We start from the raw sequence: 22,592 nt of genomic DNA on the forward strand, positions 1-22,592 counted from the left end.
TACTTCCCGGGATTTGGAAGCTATGCTTCTATTAATGCAGCCCAAAAGAGCATTTGCCTTTTTTGCAGCCACATCACATTGTTGGCTCATATTCAGCTTGTGATCGACAACAATTCCAAGATCCTTCTCGCTTGTAGTGTGGTTGAGCCACGTATCCCCCATCTTGTAACTGCATTTGGTTTCTTTTTCCTAGGTGCAGAACTTGGCATTTGTCCCTATTAAATGTCATTCTGTTGTTTTCTGCCCAGTGCTCCAGTCTATCCAGATCACTTTGAATTTTCTTTCTGTCTTCCAAAGTATTAGCTATCCCTCCCAATTTTGTGTCATCTGCAAATTTGATCAGCATTCCCTGCACCTCCTCCTCCAAGTCATTAATAAAAATGTTGAAGAGCACTGGGCCCAGGACTGAGCCCTGCGGTACCCCACTCGTTACCTCTCCCCAGTTTGAGAAGGTCCCATTGATAAGCACTCTTTGAGTCCGATTCTGTAGCCAACTGTGGATCCACCAGATCGTTGTTTCATCTAGCCCACTTTGAGCTAGTTTGCTCATCAGGATATCATAGGGCACTTTGTCGAAAACGTTGCTGAAGTTGAGGTATATGATGTCTACAGCATTCCCACGGTCTACAAGGGAGGTTACTTGATCAAAAAATGAGATCAGATTTGTCTGGCAGGACTTGTTTTTGACAAATCCATGTTGGCTTCGAGTAATCACGGCATTGTTGTCAAGGTGCTTCCAGATGGATTGCTTTATCATCTGCTCCAGAATTTTCCCAGGGATTGATGTCAGACTGACTGGTCTGTAGTTCCCAGGTTCCTCCTTTTTACCCTTTTTGAAGATAGGGACAACGTTAGCCCTCCTCCAGTCATCTGGCACTTCCCCGGTCCTCCATGATTTCTCAAAGAGAATAGACAGCGGTTCTGAGAGTTCTTCTGCCACTTCCTTTATGACTCTAGGATGCAGTTCATCTGGCCCTGGAGATTTGAACTCATTCAAAGTAATGAGGTGTTCCTTGACCATATGCCTGTCGATCTCAAGCTGCAATCCTGCCCCTTCAGCCTGTATTTCGCCTTTGCCAGGGGGGTCATAGACCCTCTTTTGGGAGAAGACTGAGCCAAAGTAGGAATTGAGCACCTCTGCCTTTTCTTTGTCATCTGTTATCGTTTTGCCATCCTTATTTAATTGCTGAACCACCACTTCTTTCCTCTGCCTTTTACTATGCACGTAGCTGAAGAAAGCCTTTTTGTTGTTTTTAACATCCCTTGCTAACCTCAGCTCATTCTCAGCTTTAGCCTTCCTGACGCCATCCCTGCAATTCTGTGCTATCTGCCTGTACTCTTCCTTTGTTACTTGGCCTTCTTTCCACTTCCTATATGTGTCCTTTTTTGTTTTCAGGTCATCCCTAAGCTTTTTGTGAAGCCACATTGGCTTCTTCTGTTGTCTTCCACCTTTTCTTCTTGTTGGAATTGCTTGTGATTGTGCCTTGAGAATTTCCTTTTTTAAAAGCTCCCACCCATCTTGGACTCCTTTTCTCACTAGCATCGCTTGCCATGGGTCCTTACTGATCATTGTTCTGAGTTTATGAAAATCAGCTTTCCTAAAATCCAGGGTACGCGTTTGACTACACTCGGCTTTTGCTTCCTTCAGAACCAAGAACTCAAGTACAACATGGTCGCTTTCCCCCAGAGTTCCTGTAACTGCTACTTTATCCACTAAGTCATCTCTGTTGGTTAGGATCAAGTCAAGGATAGCCGATCCTCGAGTTCCTTCCTCTACTTTCTGTAGGAGGAAGTGATCCGCCACACAAGTCAGGAATTTCCTGGAGGGGCCATGTTTTGCAGAATTTGTCTCCCAACAAATATCGGGGAAATTGAAGTCCCCCATTACTACTACATCATGCTTCCTTAAAACATTGGCTATTTGCTTTTCAAAAGTTTCATCCTTGTCTTCTCCTTGATTGGGTGGCCGGTAGTAGACTCCGACCACCAGGTTCCTTTTATTCTTTGCTCCATTTATTTCAACCCAGATGCTCTTGATGGGGCTACCAAGCTCCTCCTCCTGTATTTCTGTGCAGAGATATGTATTTTTCACATACAGTGCAACCCCACCTCCCTTTCTGTTCCTCCTGTTCTTTTTGAACAAGTTATATCCTTCAATTGCTGTATTCCAGTCATGAGAGTCATCCCACCAAGTCTCCATACCTATCAAGTCATAATTTCCCTCTTGTATTAAGAGTTCAAGTTCGTTCTGTTTGTTTCCCATACTCTGGGCATTAGTATATAGACATCGAAGACCATTAGTATATAGACATCGAAGACCATTAGTATATAGACATCGAAGATCATAGTCTGGCTTTCTTCCTACATGTGTCTGAAGACTATTATTGGGCGCTATCAGAGCTGTTCTCTCCATTGCAGTGCATGTGCCTATGTCCATTGTTACCCCCAACATTACATCTCCCTTCCCCGTAGGATTCAGTTTAAAGCCCTCCTGATGAAGTTCTTCATGCTGTGGCCAAACACATTCTTCCCATCCTTTGTGAGGTGCAACCCATCCCTAGCCAACAGCCCATCTTCCAGGAAGTATAGCCCGTGGTCCCAGAATCCAAATCTCTCTCGTCGGCACCACCTTCGTAGCCAGTCATTCACCCGGAGTATTTTTCGTCCCCTTTCTATCCCTCTTCTAACTACTGGAAGGATGGATGAGAAAACTATCTGGGCCCCAAAGTTCTTGAGTTTCCTTCCCAAAGCTTCAAAGTCTGACGTGATCTCTTCGTAGCTCTGCTTGGCGGTATCATTTGTTCCCACATGGATGAGAAGAAAGGGATACCTGTCAGTGGGCTTTATGAGTGCAGGCAACCTTTCAGTCACGTCTCTAATCTGTCCTCCTGGGAGACAACATACCTGGTGAGTCCATGGGTCTTTGCAACATACTTGGGTCTCGATCCCACGCAGCAAGGAGTCTCCCACTACTACCACTCTTCTCTTCTTCTTCTTGTAGGCCTGGGTTTCATCGCCTCTGTTTGACTGACCTTTAGCCTCTTGCTCACTCTCATGCAGGTTCCCCTGTGATTCTTCCTCTGCAGGCTGTCCTCCAGTCTCATCCGCAGGTACCTGGAATCGGTTCCACAGCTCCACTGCTTCCACTGGTGCAGAGTGGCGTCTAGTTCTTCTTCTCCTAACTGTCACCCTTTTCCAAGGAGTATCCTTTATTCCATTTTTCTTCACCTCAGCATTTCCCACTGCCTCATCTTGCTGTTGCTCTTCAAGCTTCTGGTCTGCCCTTTGCTGCTGTAGTTCCCCCATTCTGTCCAAGAACTCTTCGTGTTCTCTTATTCCCCGGAGGGTTGACAGTCGCCGCTCCAGTCCACTTACTTTTTCCTCCAGCAGCGTGATCAACTTGCACTTGTTGCAGGTGTAGGCCATGTTGTTCTCAGGCAAGAAAACAAACATTGCACACACCTTGCAGGTCACCACCACTGGAGAGTCTTGTCCTTCCATAGCCTCTTTTCCCTTTTTGTGTCTAGCTTTGTGATTGTTCTAGACTAGCCTGTGCCTGCTGCTCTACTCAGTAGAGGTTAAAAGTTATATCCTGCCTTCCTTCTAAATTTAGTGCTCATGGTGTCTAACAGTAAAATACAGAAAAGTTATTATCAAAATATTAAGTTAAATTACATACATTAAAAACAACTTCAATAAAAAGACCAACACAAGCACATCAATAAGAAAATTAACAGCACCCAGCAGATTTAGAAACCCAATTCAGCAGCACATCAGCTTAGATGCCAGAATCCTGTCCGCACTTATAAATCACCTTTCTGCCAAGGCACCCAAGGCTGTTTACAGCTTAAAATACTAAAACAAAACAAATGCTACACAATACTTTTTTTAAAAAGAGTTGTCTTAGACTGTTGATAGTCCCTTCAGGACCTGATGCATTCCTCAGGGCACACAGGTCTTTTAAGCAACCAAAGAAAAATGTAGGGAAGGGACTGCTCCGTTTCCTTTAGCCATAATAGCTAGTAGCCATTGATGGACTAATTCTCCATGTATAATTAAAGCCTTCTAAGCCTGTGGCTATTTCTTTTCTAATTTCCATAGATTTCTGTCTATCTGTGTTTTGCACTCCTGGATTTTCAAACAAGCGTCCTATTTTCATTTTGCATTTGCTAACTTAAAAAAAAACTCTTAATATTTAGGGAGGTTTGTTAGGAAAAAACACAAAACCTGTGCAATCAGAATGCCAGGGGACAGAATCTAAAAGCAATATCTATTGTCAATAAACCCACTTTTAAAAGCCTTCATTTACATCCTAAGGGCTGTTTTTTTAACCATGTCCTAAAAATTAATAAAACTGCATTCACAAGTATGTGTTCTCAAATACATGTTTCACTTTCTTCCACATACATCAGTGCCCTCCATTAATTCGTATTGGGCATAATAAATAGGCTTATATAAACCAAAGAGGACTCCTGCTAGATCAGACCAGAGCGCCATCTGGCCAAACATGGTGTTTCTCACAGTAGCCAACCAGATGCCTCCAGAAAACCTGCAAGCAAGGCATGAAGACAACAGCTTCCCCTCACTCTTGGCCTGCACCACCTGGTATTTGGGGTATACTGTCTCTGAACATGGAGGTTTCATTTAGTTATCATGACTAACAGCCATTGATAGGCCTATGTGCCATGTATAATTAAAGCCTTCTAAGCTGGTAGCCATTATGACATTTTGTACCAGGTCATTTCACAAATTAATTGTTGTATAACTACTAATTATGGGTAATTGGCAAGATTGTTGGAGGGGATCACATGGGGAAGTGGCAAATACATCCTCTTGTTTCCTCCAATATGTGAGTTTCCTGTGCAGAAAAAGAAAAGAACTGCACTCAGGGAGAAAACTTTCCTCTGACACGATGCTGGGCAGCCTCCGCCATTGGGGACCCTTCAGTATACAGGTGGTCTGGGTACTTTGTTAGGATACCCAGTATGCCTTTTAACAGACTTTTGTTGTTTTTTTAATTTTGCTGATCTGTAGCACAATGGCCTGGATCCAGAGTTGTATGGAGTGAAACTGTGCACACTGGATGATCCAGCAAGCAGAAAGTGGGAGGGGTCTTTTGCTGATCCTTCTTCCCCTGTGCTCCCCAAACTCTACTATGTAGGGTTGGGGGACCCTCCAAAACAGTGTGTGAGGTGGCGCTAGGGGCCATACAGGGAAAGAGGAATTAGAGCAAATTGCCTCTCCTTCCTCCAGCAGAGAGGCTCACCTGGATCCTTCTTCTGTCAACAGAAGAAGCTCTTCACAGAAGGTCAACTCTGGATCCAACCCAGAAGAATAACTGAGTAGTCTGGGGCACTAAGTGACATATGAGTTACTTCAGGCTCAGTTCAATTTTGTCTGTTGTATTTAGAACTAGTGGCTATTTTTTTCTTCCTGTCCTTTCTCAGTTTACAAAAATGTGCAGGACCAATGGCTTGTCAGAAGATATTATATGGAACTGCAAAATATTGCTAAGAGAGAGGGATGTCGTGTTAAAACTTATGAACAAATGTGAAGAGATCTCAAATAAATTGACCAAACAAGTGACAAGGATTACCGGAGATGGAGGAGGTGGCTGGAACATCGAGCAGCCTTCCATTCTGAATCAGAGGTTGGCAGGATTGCTCTTTACTAAATGCTAAATGTACAGAAAAGATTATGTGCTACAAGATTCTAGAAGCCAGGCTTCCAAAGCCTCAAAGTCTAAATAAGGAAACTGGCTTTTGAAAAGTGCCCAGCACTTGAGGAGGATCCATATGCCTGTTCTGAAAGGAAAATCCATGTGCAGCAAATCCTAAGGAGTTGCTTAGAATTCCACTTCTGTCTTTTAGCAGGAGTTGTCTGTATTGGGTCAAGTTTTAGTGTTCAAAGTGCTGTATGTGTATTATGTAGTCATAAGCTTCACAGCAGTCAGTATTATTTCCCATATTATTGTTTGGGGCAGGGGGAGGGGCTGAGGCTGAGAATGAATGGCTTGCCTAAGGCCACCTAGTGAATGTATAGCACTGGCAAGATTCAAACCAGGAACTTCTTGATTGTAGCTCCATCTCTTCGCTGCTACTCTGCATATCAGATGAACTGCAGGTCACTAGTTCTGAGTTTATATAAGAATTAATAATGTACTTTCTTTTCTGTTGTCAGCATGGAGCTTAAGCCATATCAGAAGATTGGTTTAAATTGGCTAGCGCTTTTGCATAAGCATTCACTGAATGGTATTTTAGCTGATGAAATGGTAAGTTGAAACATTACGACAATTCATAATTGTCTGACCCAGCATTGAGCAAATTGCCTAGGGCTGGCCTTACCTATGCAGGATGAGAGTGGAATAGGAGATGGAAAAGAAGTTTCCTTGAAGTACGCATTGGCGCAAGTACTTCTACTAGATAGTAGCAGCGGGTGTGGGGGAGGGGCAGAGATTAGGAGAGACTAGCCAAAGGGCTGATGCCTGGCTATTCAGTAGTTTTAGTTACTGGACCATAAAAATTAACGAGAAAGGTGATGGAAGCAATTCACATATACGTACACAAGGTTAAGCTGGGTTGGGCAGTAGCGGAAGAGCCTGCTGCTTCTCTGGGAGGAAAGTAGGGGAAATTCTGAGATACCCTAGCAATTAATGTCAAGTTTCCAATGTCTCTTGGCTTGTATGAGTGAGATAGGGAGGCATGTCTAGATAGGTGAGCAGCTGCCATCTTTAAGGACCTGGGCGCTGAATAGGGATGCTGGAGAAATTCAAGACGGACTAAAATGATCTCAGATTTCTAAAATTCCAAAATGCAGAATCCACTGCAGAGTGACCCCCTCAGGCAGCACCGAGTCCGTGGACTTCCGGATGGTTGTTTTACTTTCCTGAAATTTACGCATATAAATTTGTAGGAAAATACGTAGGTTTCTGCTGAGGAAACGTTGAATGGAATGGGGGGACAGTACACTAAATATTACATATTAAGGTTAATTATGTAAACACTTACATAATGATTTGCGTATTTTTCCACACACCAAAAAAAAATTTGTATCCGTCTGTGGGCGGACAACAGAAGAAGAGGCACCTGACAATCTGCGAAATACAGACAGCAGATTTTACACAGTCCATACATCCCTAGTGCTGAAAGAATTAGTCCAGATCACAAATGGAATGTGGGGAGGAAGAAGAGTGAACTAGTGACTTTATAACTATAGGGAGGAGAGACTGATGTGGTCAGGCTTCAATTTGTAAGCTACTACTTTAGCCAGGATTCCAAAATATCAACGGCCTGTACTGAAAGTGAGACAGACAGACACTTATGGGTGGATGAACAGCAGCTGCCTGTAAGGAACTGAGGGCCAAGACGTACTCAGAGACCCAGTTCACATGATCACCACTGCCTACTGTGGCTTGTTTAAGCCATGGTGAACCACAGCACATGCCGGGCAGTTTTTGACTAATTAGGCCACCGCCATAGCTTGTCGTGTCATCTGAACCCAGGGAACTTGGGTTATGAAAAGGTTAAACAACCCTTGCATAACTCATAGTCTGTTGTTGGATTATGCGAGGGACCCATAGTCCCTGGTTTTGGATGACATGGCAAGCTATAGCTTGAAAATTCAAAATGATGGCCAGCCACTGTGGCTTATATAAACCAGGGTGGGCTGTTTGATCATGCAAACCAGCCCAGAGAGTGAGGGGAAATGGGTCAACAAACCCAGTTGGCTAATGGAAATACGTAGTGAAGAAAGCATTGTTACGCCTGCAGAAAAGTCAATACATTTCAGTACTTGAAAGTGTATTAAGCGTTCAAAGGTTGTAATGTGATGTGGTGCATTCTCTGCCTTATTGTAGTTAAGTGTGGTTCTTAAAGTAGAATTTAATAACATGATAAAAGTGTTTCAATCCTAGAACCAGAAATGGCTTGAGAAATACAATTAAAGAGCAAAATATTAATCCACAGTATCATATCATAAATGTAACTGTATTCTATTTTATTACTCTAATTTTCACTTAGGGTTTAGGAAAAACCATTCAAGCGATTGCATTTCTGGCATATCTTTACCAAGTGGGTGATATAGGTCCACATTTGATTGTAGTGCCAGCATCAACAATAGGTGAGTAAGAAATTTCATAAACTGTTTCTACATAGGTTGCAATTTTAAACAAGCTTACAAAGGAGTGAACTCCATTGAACTCAGTGGCACGTACTTCCAAGTAAACATACAACAATTGCATGTTACACTTTAAAAAAATATTTCACAATTTTATTACATGTTCGTCCCATTCTTTCTCCAAGGAGCTTGTGGGCAGCACACATGGAATTTCCACATTAACAGTGCAATCCTATATGCATGTATATTCAGAAGTATACCTGAGTTCAATGGAACTTATTCCCAGGTAAGTGTGTATAGAATTACAGCCTTAACTTCTTAATCCTAATTTAGTCTGAGAGATACTAACTGACCGTAGAGCACCCAATGAACTTCATGGGTGAGTGGGGTTTTGAACTTGGTGGTTCTTTGCCCAGATGTACCCTGTCCACTGCACAACAGTGAATCTAATCAAAACAGTATTCTAGATTTGTAGTTTAGTGGAAAGAAAGTTGGAACTAATATTGATCCGTATGTACACTTCTTAACTCCCTCTTCTGTAATGATTTTGATCCCTTTCTAAAAAATAGATAACTGGATAAGAGAAGTTAACCTGTGGTGCCCTGAACTCCAAGTCTTATTTTATTATGGTAAGAAATTCTGTTTCAAGATGAAACTTTTGTAGCTAAAATATAGCTAATATGTGGGGCAGGGGTGGTCCAGATGTAACATAACAACCCAAAGTTGTGATCTGCAGTAAAGTTCATGAGAATTTTTGAAGGCTTCTCTAGAACTGCAAAGAAAAGTATTTGCTGAACTGTTATTTCTGCCTAGGATCTCAAGAAGACAGGCGGCATCTCAGAATGGATATCCACAATAAAGTTGTGGATTTCAATGTGATCGTGACAACGTAAGTATAGCTACTGTGAGAAACTTAGCCTAACAAGATACTTCGGTCCAGCTCTTCTACCAGACACTGAAACTTCTGCCTATTGAATCAGTTCCAAACATTCCATTGTAGAATCCATTATGAAGCTATACAGATAGGAGTAAGCTTGACTCTCAATGACTGGGATCACAAGAAACAGCTTTTTACTCCTATGGTATCTGCATGCGCACCTCTTCCCTTTCTCCCATATAAGGGAATAGTTAGCATTCACTCCTATGGAGAAGGGAAAAGTTGCATTGAGAAAAACTGTTACAGTGTAAGCAAAGTATATTCTTATGACACTCTGTGACCCAACCCATCCCCACTCAAAGGATTCTGCGGGGGGCTTGCAATGTCCCTTTGATTCGTCTATCCAGAGAACATTGTTCCAGAAGTCTTGGAGATCATCTGTGTGATCTTCAATGAACTTTAGGCAGGCAGCAATACTCTTTTTAGAGAGCAATCATTTCCTCCTAGCGATCCTCCCATGAACACCATTCTTGTTCAGTCTTTTTATGAGCGTGGAGTTATGGACACTCACATTAGCCAAAGCGAGAGTGGCCTGCAGATCCTTGGATGTTACTCTGGGGTTCTTTTTGACTTCCTGGATGATGCACCAGGTTGTTCTTGGAGAGATTTTGTCTGACAGTGAATTGGTGGAGCCCCAAATCCATAGAAATGGTTTTGTAACCCTTTCTAGACTGATGAGCAGCAATAACTGCTTTTCTGAGGTGCTCAGAGATATCTTTTGATTGTGGCATGGCATGTTTCCACACAACTGCATGGTGAAGATGAAACTCATGAGGTTTCTGATCCTTTTATAAGGTGGGCCTCCCAAACTCATGCCTGAAGATCTAATTACCTAAACACCTGATTCTAATTATTCCCTTTAATTGAGCTGATGCAACCAGGGGTTCACTTACTTTTGCACATACCCTGACTCTTAAATACTCATTGTTTGCCTAATTTATACATTGTTTTATTTCACAAGACACAGAATTGGTTAATATGAACCCTATTGGATGTTTAGAAAAGGAGTGGTTTTGATTCACGAAGGCCATCATGATACAACCATGGAATTTCTGTAATTATCAACTATGGAATTCCATAATTCTGTCATTATAATTAGGGTTCACAAACTTTTTCTCACTGCTGTATATGAAGGGAACCAAGGTGAAAAGTACATTATTGTTCTATCGCAGCTGCCTCTCTGTATTTGTATATAAAGTGATGTTTGCTCTCTTGATAGGTATAATTGTGCAATTAGCAGTCCAGAAGACCGTAGTCTGTTTCGCCGGATGAAACTTAATTATGCAATCTTTGATGAAGGTCATATGTTAAAAAACATGGGCTCTGTACGCTATCAACACCTAATGACTATTAATGTAAGACTTTGCCCCCTTACTTGTGGCACTTTCTCTCAAATGTTACATTACATTTTAAAGTGTTATTAATCACTGTGTCAAAATGAAATAGTTTTAAGATGTGCGTAGGTTGTAATCATATTCTTGTTTTGTACAATTATGCTGCAATCCTATGCACCTTTACCTGGTCAACTTCTATTAGCACATGGTAGGGCTTACTTCCCCCTTCATGGATCACTGCCTTGTTGTGGCGAAGGGGCTTGCGTAACTCAGTGAAGCCATAAGCTATGCCGTGCAGGGCCACCCAAGACGGACAGGTCATGGCAGAGAGTTCTGACAAAATGTGGTCCACTGGAGAAGGAAATGGCAACCCACTCCAGTATTCTTGCCAAGAAAACCCCATGGAACGTATCACAAGGCTAAAAGAGATGACGCCGGAAGATGAGCCCCTCAGGTCGGAAGGTGTCCAATATGCTACTGGGGAAGAGCAGAGGGTGTTTCCAAGTAGCGCCAGAAAGAGTGAAGCGGCTGGGCCAAACCCGAAAGGACACTCAGCTGTGGATGTGTCTGGTGGTGAAAAGAAAATCCGATGCTGTAAAGAACAATATTGTTTAGGAACCTGGAATGTCAGATCAATGAATCAAGGTAAGCTGGAGGTGGTCAAACATGAGTTGGCAAGATTGAACATCGACATCTTGGGAATCAGCGAACTCAAATGGACAGGCATGGGCGAATTTAATTCAGGTGACCATCATATCTACTATTGTGGGCAAGAATCCCTTAGAAGAAATGGAGTAGCACTCATAGTCAACAAAAGGGTGGGAAAAGCAGTACTGGGGTACAATCTTAAAAATGATAGAATGATCTCAGTACGAATCCAAGGCAAACCATTCAATATCACAGTAATTCAAGTCTATGCCCCAACCACTGAGGCCGAAGAAGCTGAGGTTGATCGGTTCTATGAAGACCTACAACACCTTCTAGAACTAACACCAAAAAAAGACGTCCTCTTCATCATAGGGGATTGGAATGCTAAAGTAGGAAGTCAAGAAATCACCGGGATAACAGGCAGGCATAGCCTTGGTGTACAAAATGAAGCAGGACAAAAGCTAATAGAGTTTTGCCAAGAGAACATGCTGATCATAGCAAACACTCTTTTCCAACAGCACAAGAGGCGACTCTACACATGGACGTCACCAGATGGTCAATATCGAAATCAGATTGATTATGTCCTTTGCAGCCAAAGATGGAGAAGCTCCATACAGTCAGTAAAAACAAGACCTGGAGCTGACTGTGGCTCAGATCATGAGCTGCTTCTTGCAAAATTTCGGCTTAAATTGAAGAACGTCGGGAAAACCACTAAACCGTTCAGGTATGACCTAAATCATATCCCTGATGAATATACAGTGGAGGTGAGGAATAGATTTCAGGGATTAGACCTGATAGACAGAGTGCCTGAGGAACTATGGACGGAGGTCCGTAACATTGTTCAGGAGGCAGCAACGAAATCCATCCCAAAGAAAAAGAAATGCAAGAAAGCAAAGTGGCTGTCTGATGAGGCTTTACAAGTAGCTGAGGAAAGAAGGGAAGCGAAAAGCAAGGGAGAAAGGGGAAGATATACCCAACTGAATGCAGAGTTCCAGAGAATAGCAAGGAGAGACAAGGAGGCCTTCTTAAGTGAACAATGCAAAGAAATCGAGGAAAACAACAGAATGGGAAAGACTAGAGATCTCTTCAAGAAAATTGGAGATCTCAAGGGAACGTTTTGTGCAAAGACGGGCATGATCAAGGACAAAGAAGGCAGGGACCTATCAGAAGCAGATGAGATTAAGAAGAGGTGGAAAGAATACACAGAAGAACTATACAGGAAAGATCTGAATGTCCCTGATAGCCATGATAGTGCGGTCACTGAACTTGAGCCGGACATCGTAGAGAGTGAAGTCAAGTGGGCCTTAGGAAGCATTAGTAACAATAAAGCTAGCGGAGATGACAGTATTCCATCCTAGCTATTTAAAATCCTAAAAGATGATGCTGTTAAAGTGCTGCATTCAATATGCCAACAAATCTGGAACACTCAACAGTGGCCACAAGACTGGAAAAGGTCAGTTTACATTCCAATTCCAAAGAAGGGCAATGCCAAAGAGTGTTCAAACTACCGCACAATTGCGCTCATTTCACATGCCAGCAAGGTGATGCTCAAAATCCTACAAGCTAGGCTTCAGCAGTATGCGAACCGAGAACTACCGGAAGTACAAGCTGGGTTTAGAAGAGGCAGAGGAACTAGAGATCAAATCGCCAACATTCGCTGCATCATGGAGAAAGCAAGAGAATTCCAGAAAAACGTCTATTTCTGCTTCATTGACTACGCTAAAGCCTTTGATTGTGTGGATCACACCAAACTGTGGCAAATTCTTAAAGTGATGGGAGTACCAGACCACCTTACCTGTCTCCTGAGAAACCTGTACGAGGGTCAAGAAGCAACAGTAAGAACCGGACATGGAACAACCGAGTGGTTCAAAATTGGGAAAGGAGTACGACAAGGCTGCATATTGTCACCCTGCTTATTTAACTTATATGCAGAGTACATCATGAGAAATGCCGGGTTGGATGAATCAGAGGTCGGAATTAAGATTGCTGGGAGAATTATCAACAACCTCAGATATGCAGACGATACCACCCTAATGGCAGAAAGCGAAGAGGATCTAAAGAGCCTCTTGTTGAGGGTGAAAGAGGAGAGTGCAAAAGCTGGTTTGAAACTCAACATTAAAAAAACGAAGATCATGGCATCTGGCCCCATCACTTCCTGGCATATAGAAGGGGAAGAAATGGAAGCAGTGACAGATTTTACTTTCTTGGGCTCCAAGATCACCGCAGACGGTGACTGTAGCCATGAAATTAAAAGACGCTTGCTCCTTGGGAGGAAAGCTATGGCCAACCTAGACAGCATAATAAGAAGCAGAGACATCACCTTGCCGACAAAGGTCCGTCTAATCAAAGCTATGGTTTTCCCAGTAGTAATGTATGGCTGTGAGAGCTGGACTATAAGGAAGGCTGAGCGCCGAAGAATTGATGCTTTCGAACTGTGGTGCTGGAGAAGACTCTTACGAGTGCCCTGGACTGCAAGGAGGTCAAATCAGTCCATCCTAAAGGAAATCAACCCTGAGTGCTCATTGGAAGGACAGATAATGAAGCTGAAGCTCCAATATTTTGGCCACCTAATGCGAAGAGAAAACTCCCTGGAAAAGACCCTGATGCTGGGAAAGACTGAAGGCAAAAGGAGAAGGGGACGGCAGAGGATGAGATGGCTAGATAGCATCACGGATGCAATGAATATGAACTTGAGCACGCTCCGGGAGAGAGCGCAGGACAGGAAGGCCTGGCGTGCTATGGTCCATGGGGTCATGAAGAGTCGGACACGACTGAACGACTGAACAACAAGGGCTTACTTCTGAGTAAAGTGTGGAAGCATTTCCTGTACAACCATGTGCATCTAAGCACTGAGAGAGTCTTTTTCAGTACTACACAGGGGAAAGTACTTACCTCGAATCAGCTGTTGATTGGAGATAAGAGTTTTTCTCTGTGGGGCGGTGGGGTGAAGTCAGGGGAAGAAGTTGCTAGGCTGGTGGGGACTCCCCATAGGCCTTATCAAGCCTGCTGGCCAGAGATTCCTCATCTCTGGCTTATGGGGTACAGTAGATAACTAGTTCTGCCTCTTGCCTGAACCACCAATTTGGTGGACCTTGGGATTCCAGCAAAAAATGCAAAGTATGTTCCACAAACCTGAAGTCTGCCCACACCTGATTTATGGAAGCAAGCCACCTTCATAAACCATGAAGTTGGCTTGTTTCCCTAAACCATCACTAAGACTTACCGCAGTTTGTCCATGTTTGGACATAATAAACTGTATTTAGTTAAAGAGGAGGAGGAGGAGGAGAGAGCTGATGAGAGCTCCATGTAACGTGAAATCATTCATTTGTTACATCCAAATGAAACCATTATCTTCCTATTTGCAGCTGCTCCTTCATTCAAGTAAGACTAAACAGAATGTCACCAAGAAATCAGCCAGTTATTTTCTTAAGATATAACTAGCAGAGAGTATTAAATTTCTCAACAATGAGATTATTCTGCTGATGCAGTATCACTTTGAAGAGACTGCTGATCTCATTTTGTAACTGCTGTTTTCTATTTTTTTTTATTATGAAAATAGGCAAAAAACCGTTTGCTGCTAACAGGAACTCCAGTTCAAAACAATCTTCTCGAGCTTATGTCCCTCTTGAATTTTGTGATGCCACACATGTTCAGTAGTAGTACCAGTGAAATTCGGAGAATATTCTCTTCTAAAGCAGTAAGTATACTTCAAATGTGTTTTTACTGCTCAGAAACACAGATTAAATAGTGAAAACTGTTTTTTCATCTTACCCTAACAGACAAGCCCAAAATATATTTCTGGAAAGTCACCATGCAGTCATCAAACTTGAGAATACTCCCATTTTTGCCAAGTGGGGCTATACTGTAGTAAATCTTCTAGAAATCGCAGCCATTCACCACAGTATATTTTGGATCAAAACATTCACAGTTAGAGCTCTGTCACATTCCATTGGAGTGAATAGTAACATTCTCTCTCATGTTAACATTCACCAAGTAAAATACAGTTTATGCTTTTGTTCTTTTGTGCCTAGAAAGCATCTGAGGAGCACAGTATATATGAAAAGGAGAGAATTGCACATGCCAAGCAGATAATAAAACCATTCATCCTGAGAAGAGTAAAAGAAGAGGTATGTCTTCATTTTTAACCTATGCTAGTTGTGTTAGGTTGCAGTGTGAACTAATCAGTAGGAATCAAGTTGTCTTAATTAATTACCTTAAATAGCTCCCAAGTAAGTATGTTAGGATCGTGGTATAGTCTCCAAATAATTCAGAATTTTGTTTTGGTCCACCAGGTGCTCAAGCAGCTACCTCCCAAAAAAGATATTGTTGAGTGGTGTGAAATGTCTGAGAAACAGGAAGAACTATACCAGGATCTCTTCAGCTGCTTAAAAAAATCTATTGACAATCAAGGTATGCAGGTGTTTAAATTTTCTTCTGCTTCTTCTGTCCTGTAGTACAGAGCAGAAATGCTGAGCTCATTTGGATGTGTGTATATCACTCAAGACAGCAACATGTTTTACTGAACACATTTGTAGGTAGTAGTCTAATTCAGTGGATATTTTCATGTTATATCATTTGTTTCTTTTCGTAGATAAGAATTCAGAAATGGGCAATGTCATGATGCAGCTGAGAAAAATGGCCAATCATCCTCTGTTACACCGCCAGTATTATACATCTGAAAAACTTAAGACGATGTCAAAACTCATGCTGAAGGCAAGATGCTGAATTTAAATAATGCAGCACGCTCATGATTCATTTTAATTTGGTCATGAATATATTTTCACCAAATAGCAGCTGTTCAGCTGTGTATCCAGCATTATTCAAGTTATGATGATTAAAGCATGGAATCAACTAAATAGATCAGGCTTCCTTGGGAAAAATGGCTAGAATTGTAAATGGGTCACAGAGTGTGGGATGGAAGAAGTTCGAGTCCAAGTTTCTCATTTATGCCCACAGTTGGTATTAATGATCATGAATGGATGGGAAACACTGGAGAGTGATCGCACAAGACACAATATAGCCTCTTCACACGTCATTGTAAAGCAGTCTTCCCCTGGTGCCCTCCATATATTTTGGACTACCAGTATTCCTAGCCTTTGGTCATGCCAGCTGGGTCTGATGGGAGATGAAGTCCAAAACATCTGAAAGGCACCGGGTTGGGGAAGGCTATGATAAAGTCTGGCTTAGTGCAACATGAGGGAGTTGCAGCAAGCCTTGGGCTCGCACACTCCCCCCTGTGCTCTCCTCCTCCTGCCCACCCAAGAAGAGGAGTTTGGAATCTTCCGCTTTTAAGACCCAACTACATACTGTGTTAATTGCGTGACTTGCACCCACGTCAGGATTTTAAAAATGTAAACCTAGGCATCAGGACTGCTGAGTTCAGGGATGGGAGGTTTAAGAGTTTGAAGAGTTAACTCTGCTAATATGAACCATATTTCAGATTTGACAAGATGGCTTTATAACAATATGTGCACAAATGACAGATGAAATTGCATCTTAATGTTCTTGGTAGTTCCTAAATAACTTGCTTCATTCGTTAACTTTTTTAGGAGCCTACACACTGTGAAGCAAACCCTGACCTTATATTTGAAGACATGTCTGTGATGACAGATTACGAATTGCATTTGCTTTGTAAACAGTATCGAAATATTAATGACTTCAAGCTTGAGATGGATCTGATTTTGGATTCTGGAAAATTTAGAACACTGACGCGCATTTTGTCAGACTTCAAAGAAAAGGTTATATTTTGGAAAATCTACAATATGCACATCTTATACATAAATGAGCTGAAGTTAATTGTTACTTGTTCTGATGTCGTAAAAGCATGCATAAAACCATTAGAGTGTTGAGCTTGAACGTGGGAAGCCCTACTTCAAATCCCTGACTGTGGGGGTCATTGGGCAATGCAGTAGATATACCGCTAACCAGGGTTAAGAGGTGCTCAGCAGTTATTTGTAGGGTCTTAAACTCCCTTCTTCAGCCCTCTCTATCCAGGTTTGTCATTAATCCTTGCTAAAATTCCTGCCTGCTCCCAATTTACCCATGGATAGTGTAATATCTGCATAGGGACTCTCCACCAGGAAGGTGCCTCATAGGTTTGGTACACTAAACAGGTATTCCAGTTCTCTCAGAGAAAGGGCAGAATACCTGTAACAAAAACAAAGCTTGCATTGTTCAAATAAATATTTGCATTAGTTTGCTTTTGAGTATTCAAGCCTTAAACATAAACATTGTTTAGAAAATATCTTAAATCAAGGTTTCAGCCCTTGAGAGGAATATCTGCTAAAATTTGGTATGTGTGTTCACACAGCATTTTTGTGCTATTTAAGCTATGGTAAATTAGTGTAATCCTGGGGCACTTTCAGCCTATTTCTGTGGTTTTTTGGCAGTATACTGTGAATGTCCCCAGTAGGGCTCTGCTTATGTCTTACGAATTACTACTAGCAAGTGCTTAGATACAGGTTTTCAGCTAAAAAAGTACACTGTTTATCTCTTGGTCCAGTGAAGCTGTATGCATGGACTCTTCCCTGGCATGGAAGAGAATGGGGTAGTCCTGCTTGGCCCACTGCTTAATATGCATGTCGGAGCCCCTCAGAAATTTGAATCCTGGCTTTCAGGTGGCTCTTGTTTAAGTGCCTACACTATGCACCAAATTGGCATACAGGTATAAACCAAACTTCTTATTTTTGTGTGCTCTTATTTCTGAAGTATACACGCAATTTTTCTTAAATGAAGTGTGCTCTTTCTCTTCTTAGGGTGACAGAGTTGTGCTGTTCAGCCAATTTACTATGATGCTGGACATCCTAGAGCTTCTTCTGAAACATCAGCAACATCGATACCTTAGGCTGGATGGAAAGACGCAGATTGCCGACAGGTAGGTAAAAGTCCCCATGATAATACAAAAGCACCATTTTTAGGACCAGCTAATGTTCATTTTTGCCCCTATTTGAATTTGACTCTGGGTATGTACTGACGATGAGGGAGGAAGTACAGAACACCTAGAGTTAATAAAAAAACTGCTTTAAAACAATTTGGTTTTAATTTCATACCCTTGATTTTAATGTAATCAAGGACGAATTTAAATAAAGGTATCCATCTCCATATGCTTTAAAATCATTCTGAAGTTGAATAATTCTCCTGTATAATTTCACACTGCAGTTTCTTCCCTTTATATGATGTATAAAACAAAGGGAACTAGAGAGATCGCCATAAAGCTTAAAACAAACATAATAAAAGTAATTGCACAATGCACAGGTGACCTACGTATAACTCTAGATAGATTCAGTGGAAATAAGAATATAAATGACTAATGGTCAAGATGACTGAGAAGCTCTGTGTGTGTGTGTGTGTGTGTATTTGCATTCAGTGACTGGCTGATGAATGTGTGAGCTGACGCCATTGAAATGCGTTGTGTTTCAGGTAATAAGAAAGGTATGTCTGTGGAGTGAGATCTGTGATGGTTCACTTGCACCTATGATTGATGCTACAGTCAGTAAGTGAACATGCATGTATTCTACCCCTTATGGTATGACTACTTTGCTTTCTGTCTCCCTCTTCCTCTCTCTGTAGGATACATCTGATAGATGAATTCAATTCAGATATGGGTATCTTTGTCTTCTTGCTTTCAACTAAAGCTGGGGGTCTTGGGATTAATCTGACCTCAGCCAATGTGGTTATCCTTCATGACATTGACTGTAACCCTTACAACGACAAGCAGGCTGAAGACCGATGTCATAGAGTAGGACAAACTAGGTATGTTGTTTTTTTATTTGTTTAATTTACAAGGACAAATGTCAATAGTCATACATGGTGCAGATTTTATTTTACTTACAAGTATTGGATTGCCCATGGAATTTAAGATTGGATTGCCCATGGAATTTAAGATGAGTGCAAGTGTACACATGTGTAAGCTGGCATAGGTGGCATGGTGTAAGATAAATCCATTACCCGTTTTTCATTCTTCTCTCCCGCTCCCTGCATTTTTTTTAAGCTGGCCATAGTACCAGTATATGTGAAAAAGGCTTGACACTGTTTCCTGGCAGCAGCGCTCACTGTGTCTCACTTAGATGAGCTGATGGAGAAATTGCTTTTTATACCTTTGAAACGGTGGGCCAGTTCTGTGTTTATCATGTCACATGAGTGGATGATGGGGAAAATCGCTATGCACAGGAGCATAGCAGGAGCAGGTACCAAGACTTAACCCTTGCAAACTGGAGGCTCCTGGTTAAAGTATTCTTTCACTTGCTGACTTATCCCTCAATGACTCGAGCCTGAATGTATAAATTGTCTCCATTGAAAGGTGTTGTGTGAATCACAACGCAGTTTCTGGCCTGGTTTGCGCATCACAACTAACCAAGGAGCAGGAGCAAGTGTGCTGGGTCCTGGATGTTCGATCGCTCCCGCTGCAAATGGGAGTTGCTAAACAACCACGGACACTTCATCCCTGAGTTGTTTATTGTGATGTCCGAACATGGAACTCAGGATTGTTCAGGGAGAGACAACTCAAAGTTGGAACACGTGATTGTTTAGTTCAGTGGGAGCGATCGGGCAGCTGGGAGCCAGCATGTTTACTCTCTCACTCTTGCTTGTTCACAACTACCCAGGGTTTTAAAAAATACCTGAATAATTGTGATGTGCAAACTGGGTCTACATCTGTGACACTGCATGTGCAAATGAGCCACCTCAGATCTAAATCAGCTCTGAAACTTACTGTCTTTCTGTGGCAACGTGCATGTTCGCTCAGAGGTTTTAGAACTGAGTTTATATTGACATACTATTTTTTTTCAGTGTGGTGTATATAAGATGAGGCACTCACCCTCTCCACAACAACAATACTGTACAAGCACTATTTTCTGAAGACTCATGTGAGATTTAAATGGAAATATTCTTGTGAGAAAATCAGGAATATTGATTTACATAATTATATGAATAAACTCACTCTTTTTTGTATGTTTTTAGAGAAGTGAAAGTTATAAGGCTCATAAGTAAAGGGACTATAGAGGAATCCATGCTCAGAATTAGTCAACAAAAGTTAAAACTAGAACAAGACATGACAGCAGCAGATGCAGGTACGTTCTTGCAGGATAGTTTTGTACATGTTAAGTTGTAAGAAGCAGGTCTGGGTCCAAAACTATTTGAGATAGAAGAGTTATTGTTATGCTCATTGTGCCAGAAGATTAATGGCGGAGGGAAATAAAGAGTTAGTGGTCAGGTGTAGCTAGTGTTATTTTTATAGAGATCTTAAATACTAGGGCTGTGCACTGCTTCCGTCTGAAGCCCGAATAACAAGGCAAAGCAGGCTGATTCGGAGGTGCCTCCTCTTGCTACAAAGCAGATCAGAACAGCACCGAGGCACCTTGAACCGAAGTGGGTCACCTACGTGGCGCCTTGGTCCACCTCATATATTCAGAGCTCTTCTTACGCCTTCTGAGTAACCCAGACAGGCTGTCTCCAAAATGTATCAACTTATGAAAGATCCTGTGGAGCGGGAGGAGGGAGGGGAGCAGAGACGGAGGTGCCAAAAGTATCGATTTGAGATAGATACGGCCACCGGGAGGGGTGGGGAGAGGAGAGGAGGAGGAGAGAGCGAGCTTTGCTGTGAGACAGCCTCCATTTGCAAATTGTGAGAGAGGTGGTGTTACTGGAGAGGAGAGGACTAGAAGCTAGAGTAGCGGTCTCTAAAGTGGGGTGCACGCAAGACGATTCATTAGGGTGCACAAGCTGCCTGATAGTTGAGCGGCCTCCTGCTGCCCTGACAAGCTGCCATTGTGTGCAATGATGGTGGTGGCGGCAATGGCAGCAGGATGAGATGGGAGCCAAGAGGGAAGCTCCATGGCATCTCTCTCTCGGCTCCAGTCCTATCCTGCCTCTGCTGCAGACACCAAGAGCAACTGTGCCAGTCTCTGCTAGGTATGGCAGAGAAAGCCTTACCCTTCCCACTCTCCTTTGGCAGAATGAAGCAGAGAAGAAAGTGCATGCTATGACAGCTATGTTAGTGTCTCCCCATCCCACCCCACCGTTCTGTAATAGGTGTACCGTTCATTCTTTTTGTTTGTTCACTTAAACATCCAGAAAATTTCACTGTAGTTACTTATTTTACACACACGCGCACACCTTTTCAATTCTGTCTCAACCATTACTTTGCCGTTACTTCGATTCTGTCTAGATTTTTTATAAATATAGTACTTTCCTTTCTTTGTTCTTGGCTCCCCACCACCTCCCCTTCTCAATTCCTGTATTGCTTCCCTTCCCATTTTTTATCTCTTTTCCCTTAAAAAAAATGTAAAAACCCTTTCTCTTCTGTTAGGATTATGGTTCTATAATCTAGTATGGCAGGGCCAGAGGCAAAAGCAGAGTCCAAACAGGCAGGGGTTAAGAACCAGCAAGGCATAGCAAAGATCAGGAACAAGCAACTGGACCACGATATTGCCACCACAATGACTCATGTTGCTGTGGCAAGATTTGAAAGAAAGAGGAAGCTCTTATAGGTCTCCCTGAGACTCCCAGCTGGTCTGCATTATAGGAGGGTTGGACTCTATGGTTTTGTATGCCCCTTCCAACCCTACTATTTTATGACCTGGGAGCACCTGCAGGGCCATGCCCTAACCCTGCAAATACTGTGAGCCAGACTGCCTTCTATGTCTGGCCCCCAGATGGAGCTGCAGAGCTTCCCAGACTGAGCAGATCCTGATAGAAACAGTGAAAGGGTATAGCTCTTTGTTTTGAGAGTTTTTGTGGGGGAAAAATCAAATTTCACCTGCACCTAGCACAAAAACCACTGGGTCAAACTGTCTGAACTATGGCAATTGGGATGCCCTCCAGGCGGGCTGAGAGTTCCCAAAATTTCATATATGTGTCATAAAAACTGAAAAAGTTATGGCCGTTCCCATGCAAGTCAATGGGAAAACACCAAAAATGTTGACATCCAGACATCCGAATCTCACTTTGTATACGGATCCAAATTGAAGCAGAGGGGGTCAGAATTGGTCTGAAGCAGAGCGGGCCTGCTTTGGAAGACCTGAAGCAGAGCAAGGGGTCCGTGCACAGCCCTATGAAATACAACGGTATCTTCAGTTCAAGCAAAATTTAGTTTAGCTCATTTGCAGCACAAACAGCTGGTGTAATTGCAGATAATTCTCAATATTATTAACTGTACATTTAATAGATGCTGGAGAAAGACCTTGTTATTTCTCCTTCCCACATAGGTTTCTAAAACATTTTGAAAGAAGAGTCCTAAAAGACAAATATTTAATAGACAAAAGAAATTAGACACAGTGGAATAAAGCAGCATGTTGCTATTTGGAATGAATGTTCAGACTGTGCATTCAGCTCAACACACAGTTCATTGCATGATATTCCCAGAGTAGAATGTCCCATATTGTTTAGTCTGGAGCTCTTTGCTTCATTTTGTTTGCCACTCTTTTCCAAAGGCAGAAACTGGGTGGTAACATTTGCTGAAAAGCTAATACGTCACCTTTATTGTATTGTATTGTATTGTATTTTATGACTTCTTGGCAGTGTACAGAACCAAGTTTTACTCTTTTTGCCCATCTCCCTGG

The 22,592-nt window shown here is 42.2% G+C and overlaps 1 protein-coding gene across 7 annotated transcripts in view; it reads left to right on the forward strand.

Moving 5' to 3' along the window:
* Positions 1-22,592, forward strand: part of SMARCAD1 (SNF2 related chromatin remodeling ATPase with DExD box 1) — a 64,865-nt gene that overhangs the window by 39,251 nt on the left and 3,022 nt on the right. For 3 of the 7 annotated variants that reach the window (XM_084855635.1, XM_084855636.1, XM_084855637.1), the window contains 14 exons: positions 5,448-5,650; positions 6,181-6,271; positions 8,019-8,118; positions 8,685-8,744; positions 8,929-9,004; positions 10,272-10,407; positions 14,594-14,731; positions 15,066-15,161; positions 15,327-15,444; positions 15,626-15,747; positions 16,584-16,772; positions 17,790-17,908; positions 18,604-18,786; positions 19,993-20,102. In XM_084855635.1, coding sequence (XP_084711761.1) covers positions 5,448-5,650; positions 6,181-6,271; positions 8,019-8,118; positions 8,685-8,744; positions 8,929-9,004; positions 10,272-10,407; positions 14,594-14,731; positions 15,066-15,161; positions 15,327-15,444; positions 15,626-15,747; positions 16,584-16,772; positions 17,790-17,908; positions 18,604-18,786; positions 19,993-20,102 — 1,741 coding nt within the window. Of the gene's footprint in view, positions 1-5,447; positions 5,651-6,180; positions 6,272-8,018; positions 8,119-8,684; positions 8,745-8,928; positions 9,005-10,271; positions 10,408-14,593; positions 14,732-15,065; positions 15,162-15,326; positions 15,445-15,625; positions 15,748-16,583; positions 16,773-17,536; positions 17,699-17,789; positions 17,909-18,603; positions 20,103-22,592 lie in introns of those variants that run through there. The other 4 variants (XR_014791978.1, XM_084855639.1, XM_084855638.1 and 1 more) reach the window with 4 other exon arrangements.

The sequence above is a fragment of the Heloderma suspectum genome, chromosome 5, assembly GCF_057233095.1.
Source record: "Heloderma suspectum isolate Gila_16-S chromosome 5, 16-S_ref, whole genome shotgun sequence".
In the NCBI taxonomy this organism is placed as follows: Eukaryota; Metazoa; Chordata; class Lepidosauria; order Squamata; family Helodermatidae; genus Heloderma; species Heloderma suspectum.